Source organism: Corvus kubaryi, unplaced genomic scaffold, assembly GCF_017639235.1.
Source record: "Corvus kubaryi isolate FWS band 111438036 unplaced genomic scaffold, C.kubaryi_AGA036_p1.0 37396, whole genome shotgun sequence".
Lineage (NCBI taxonomy): Eukaryota > Metazoa > Chordata > Aves > Passeriformes > Corvidae > Corvus > Corvus kubaryi.
The window spans coordinates 5,240,040-5,244,180 of NW_024581135.1; the positions used below are offsets into that span (position 1 = coordinate 5,240,040).

The following is a 4,141-nucleotide window of genomic DNA, read 5'->3' on the forward strand; positions in this document are numbered from 1 at the left end:
CGGGGCGGCGGCGGGCGGCGGGCGGCGGCCAACGCGCGGGAGCGGGACCGCACGCACAGCGTCAACACGGCCTTCGGCGCCCTCCGCAGGCTCATCCCCACCCGCCCGGCCGACCGCCGCCTCTCCAAGGTGGAGACGCTGCGCCTGGCGTCCAGCTACATCTCGCACCTGGCCAACGTGCTGCTGCTGCAGCAGCGCCGGCAGGACGAGGCGGCGGCCACCGAGCAGCCCTGCCCGCAGCCCTGCCCGCAGCCCTGCCCGCAGCCCTGCCCGCAGCCCGCTCAGCCCCCGCAGCCCCCGCAGCCCTGCTCGACACCAGGCGCCTCCGCGCCTCGGTCCATCTGCACCTTCTGCCTCAGCGACCAGCGGCAGCGGGTAAGGGCCGGCTTCCGCACGCCTCTCTTGGAGCTCTCTCCTGGGGAGGGTGGTTATTGGTAGCCCCCGCAGGTTTGGGATTGACCCAAGCAACGGTTCAGTGCTGTCCTTGGTGCCTCCTAACCTGTGTTTTTGTCCCTCGAACAGCACCGAGAAAGAGAGAAACCATCAACTGGTCCTGCCGTAACCGGACTCTGAACAGGCTGAGGGTCTCTCACCGCTCCTGCTCTGACTGTACCACTGCTCTGGGTAACATCGCCTCACTCATGCTGCATGTTTACGTTTAAATAGCACAGTCCTAAAAGAGTTACTTTTTAAGCCTATGCACTTTGTTTCATACGGTGAGAGGTTTATTCAGGGTGTTTTGCAAATGAAATTCATTGCCTCTGTTAAGACGGTTGCACCTGGTGTGGCAGCTATTTTAGCGCGAGAAATGTTAAACCTCAGCAGCCGAGCCCTGATCCTGATGCCTCCTAAACCTGTGTCGCATGATGAAACTTGAACTTCCAAACACACAGTGTCCCCTGTCAGGGGAAGCTGTCATGAACACGCCGTGCCCTCCGCCTCCAGCCCAGCCCGGGCTGCAAGCAGCGCTGCCGCCCACTCCTCCAGCCGCACGCCAGTCCTTGGGGACAGGGGCTGATGCCGACAGCTGACATGCTTGAGAGGTCTCAACGATGCTGGAAGATTATTTTGAGGTGGTCACACAAAGTCGGAAAACTTCCAGTGAAAGCAGCACCGTTGGCTGTGCACAGGCACAGCAGCCCAGCGGCACGGGACGTAGCCAGCACAGGAGAGGAAAGGGGAGAAGTGCAGTGTAAGCGAAGCTCTTTTCTTATTAACAGTGCGAGTCATGCCAGTCCTTTAAATAGCACGGGATACTCCTAAATCTGTCTGGCAAGCACGGGGTAGGAGGGTTTCCCAAGGGCTTTTACCCATCACCCAGGTCGTTCCCAAATTGTGTCTGTACATCATTGAGGTTGTTTATCTCCCCTCAGTTTACTAACTTGCATATTTTTTTCAGAAGTAACTCTAAAAGGCAAATAAGCATGTTATGTTTTCAGTTTTGGACATTAGTGAAACAGCAGGCTAAAATCTTAAACCCCAGTAATGCTGGATTCTAAGAAACACAGAGATAGGTTAATTTTGCAATGTTTTTATAGCTATTTATAATATAATTAATTAGGCTTTAATTAATCTTAACTTGTTACCTTGGGAGGCACTCTGTACTCTTTTAAAAGCTTGGTAAAAGCTTGGTAAAAGCTTGCTGTGCCGCTCTGAGAAGTGCTGCAAAGAAAACTTGTCTCCTTTTCCCTCCCCTGGTGCCCTCTGTGCAGTGCTCCTGCCTTGCTGCTTTAGCCAAACGTGAGGGCTGAACAAGCAGCCCTGTGTTGTTCACTTTCTTTTCTGTACAGAGTTTTCTCTTCTTCCCCAACATAAATGCAAAGGAAATTCTGGCAGTCATTATGAAGAACTTGGGAAGAGCAAGGTTGTGGTGTACTCCTCACACAACTTCATGTATTTAGTTTCCCTTCTCCCCTCCTCAATGCACAGTGACCACCTTTTCTTTAGCACAGCGAGGAAAAATCCGCTGTACCTACAGAAATGCAATTAACTCGTCCTTTGAATTCTAACAAAGAAAAACACCCAAGCAAAGTCCCACAACACGTCAGTCTCTTCAGTTATTAAAAGCTACAAGCTGTATTTTCCTGGATTGAAAGTTTTTTTGTTCTTAGAAGGTTTTTATCATCAATCTTTTTTTAACAGGGAACTTTAAATTGCTGCCAGATTATGGTCTTTGTTTGCTTTGGCACTGATTCGTGGAGCTGGAACTCTTTACAGCTTCACACAAAGAGTTTTTTAATTTTTGTGTTGTGTCGGCCTGCGTGTGTGGGTTTAGAGATTTACAAACATCTTCCTGGATTTTTTTTAAAATTATTTGAAAACATTTGTATTTTAAAAAGTTGTTTGCTCTACAATTAAAGCTGATCTTGCAGTTAGGCCCTGCATTCTCATGAACTCATTAAACCAAAGCATCTGATGTCTTTATAGACAATTAACACTAATTTATTCGTTTAGCTGTATCATTTCATATGATACTCTAAAATGCCAAAACACAAAGCAGTTCCAAACAATTTTAGGAAAATTTTGCATTGAGTATGCTCTGAATTTTGAAATTTGTAAGAAAGACAATAAAATTATTTATTTATATTTTATTAGTTTTAAGAGTTTTTAGTGTAGTTCTTGGCAAATGAAGTATATTTGGACTTAACAGGATATATTTATATTTAGCTATTAAAGGAAATGAGCACAAAATGTGAGGTCCATTTTTGTACCAAAGTATGAGCTGAAAACTCATTACTCTCATGAATAATTTCTACAATCCTCTAGGAGTTTGGTGTTCTCCCTTTAAATGTGATTTTATGTCCCTAGTTTTGTAAAGGGCTTATGCAAAATGCTTTTCAATGACAAGAGCAGGAGCAGGCCCTTGCAACGTGGCCTTCTCCCCTGTTTAAATGTGGCTCAGCGTAACATTAAATTCTTCTCTCTTTACTCAGGATAAACTGTTGAATTCAGCTGGGCTTGAAGATTTTCTCAGGGTTTCAATTACTAAATAATTCAGGAATTTCAGTAACACTGATTGATCGTGGCAGAAATTAGACCCCAGAGCACTGTGGCCCAAATATTTGTGGTATAGACAGATAATATCTATCTAATTATAACAGTGATTTCTCTGAGGAACATTTATATATACGTGTAACTCTATGTATTTAAATGAGGAAAACTGGGGACAAATCCTTAACTTTGCTGAAATTTATTTGTAATGTAAAACTTCTCTAACCCCAGGAGCAAAAAAAAAAAAAAAAGATACAGGATTGAGCTGTTACTCTGTAATGGGTTTTCTATAAATCAAGGGAAAAAGAATTTAATTTCTGGAGACACAGATGAATTGAGGGCTCAGATTGCATGTATAAAGAGCTCATCATCATTAGGTGTTTTATTGAGTTTTTACTGTATGAGCTTGTGTGTCTTCTCAGTCCTATTTTTTTAATCATGGTGCAGCGTTATTCATGGCATGCACAAATATACAAGTCAAAATCTTGAGAGTGTCTGAGAGCAAGTACCTTTCTTGATGGTGAGGCATTGGAATGATGTGAGTTCTTCCAGAGGTGCCAAACAGCCTCTTGTTCTGCAGATACTGGGGTTCTGACTTCTTTGTGAGTGCATTCTGTTTGAGTGTACGAACAGAGGCATGCCTGATGCCAATCGCAGCTTTGTTTTCCTGTAAACACTTGGCTATTCAATTTACATGATTCATGAATAAAGCAGAAACTGTGAGATATACACCATTTGGTCTCAGATCCTATTAAATTATAGTTAAAATAATCCAAGCATAGTACTTTGTATAAATCATTGTACTTAGCCTGCTACATCACTGTATAAAAACAGCACGAAGTAAAGTGAATAAATCATGTTGTTTGATTTTACTGGTTAAGTTTAAAGAAGCATTTGAACATAGTTCTTGGTTATTTATGAATTAATCATAATGTAAGTCAAAGTAGTTTCATATGTTGGCTTCTATTTTCATTTCTGTTCTACAAAACAGAAGTTTCCTTTCGTGGAAAATCTGCTTCTTTACAAAAATCTGTATTTGTTTGCAAAATGTGATTATATTTGCTAAAATAAACAGTATTTTTGTTACTAATTTAAACAATAAAGTGCAAACACTAAGATGGTCGTTCTCTTCTATAGCCATCTCAAGAGA

The 4,141-nt window shown here is 43.2% G+C and overlaps 1 protein-coding gene across 1 annotated transcript; it reads left to right on the forward strand.

Moving 5' to 3' along the window:
• Positions 1 to 3: 3 nt before the first annotated feature.
• Positions 4 to 3,864, forward strand: LOC121670356 (basic helix-loop-helix transcription factor scleraxis-like; the record flags this gene model as incomplete). The annotated part of the gene is made up of 2 exons (XM_042040453.1): positions 4 to 375; positions 523 to 3,864. Coding segments are annotated over 2 exons (423 nt in total), but the record flags the coding sequence as incomplete, so codon positions are not given.
• Positions 3,865 to 4,141: the final 277 nt, after the last annotated feature.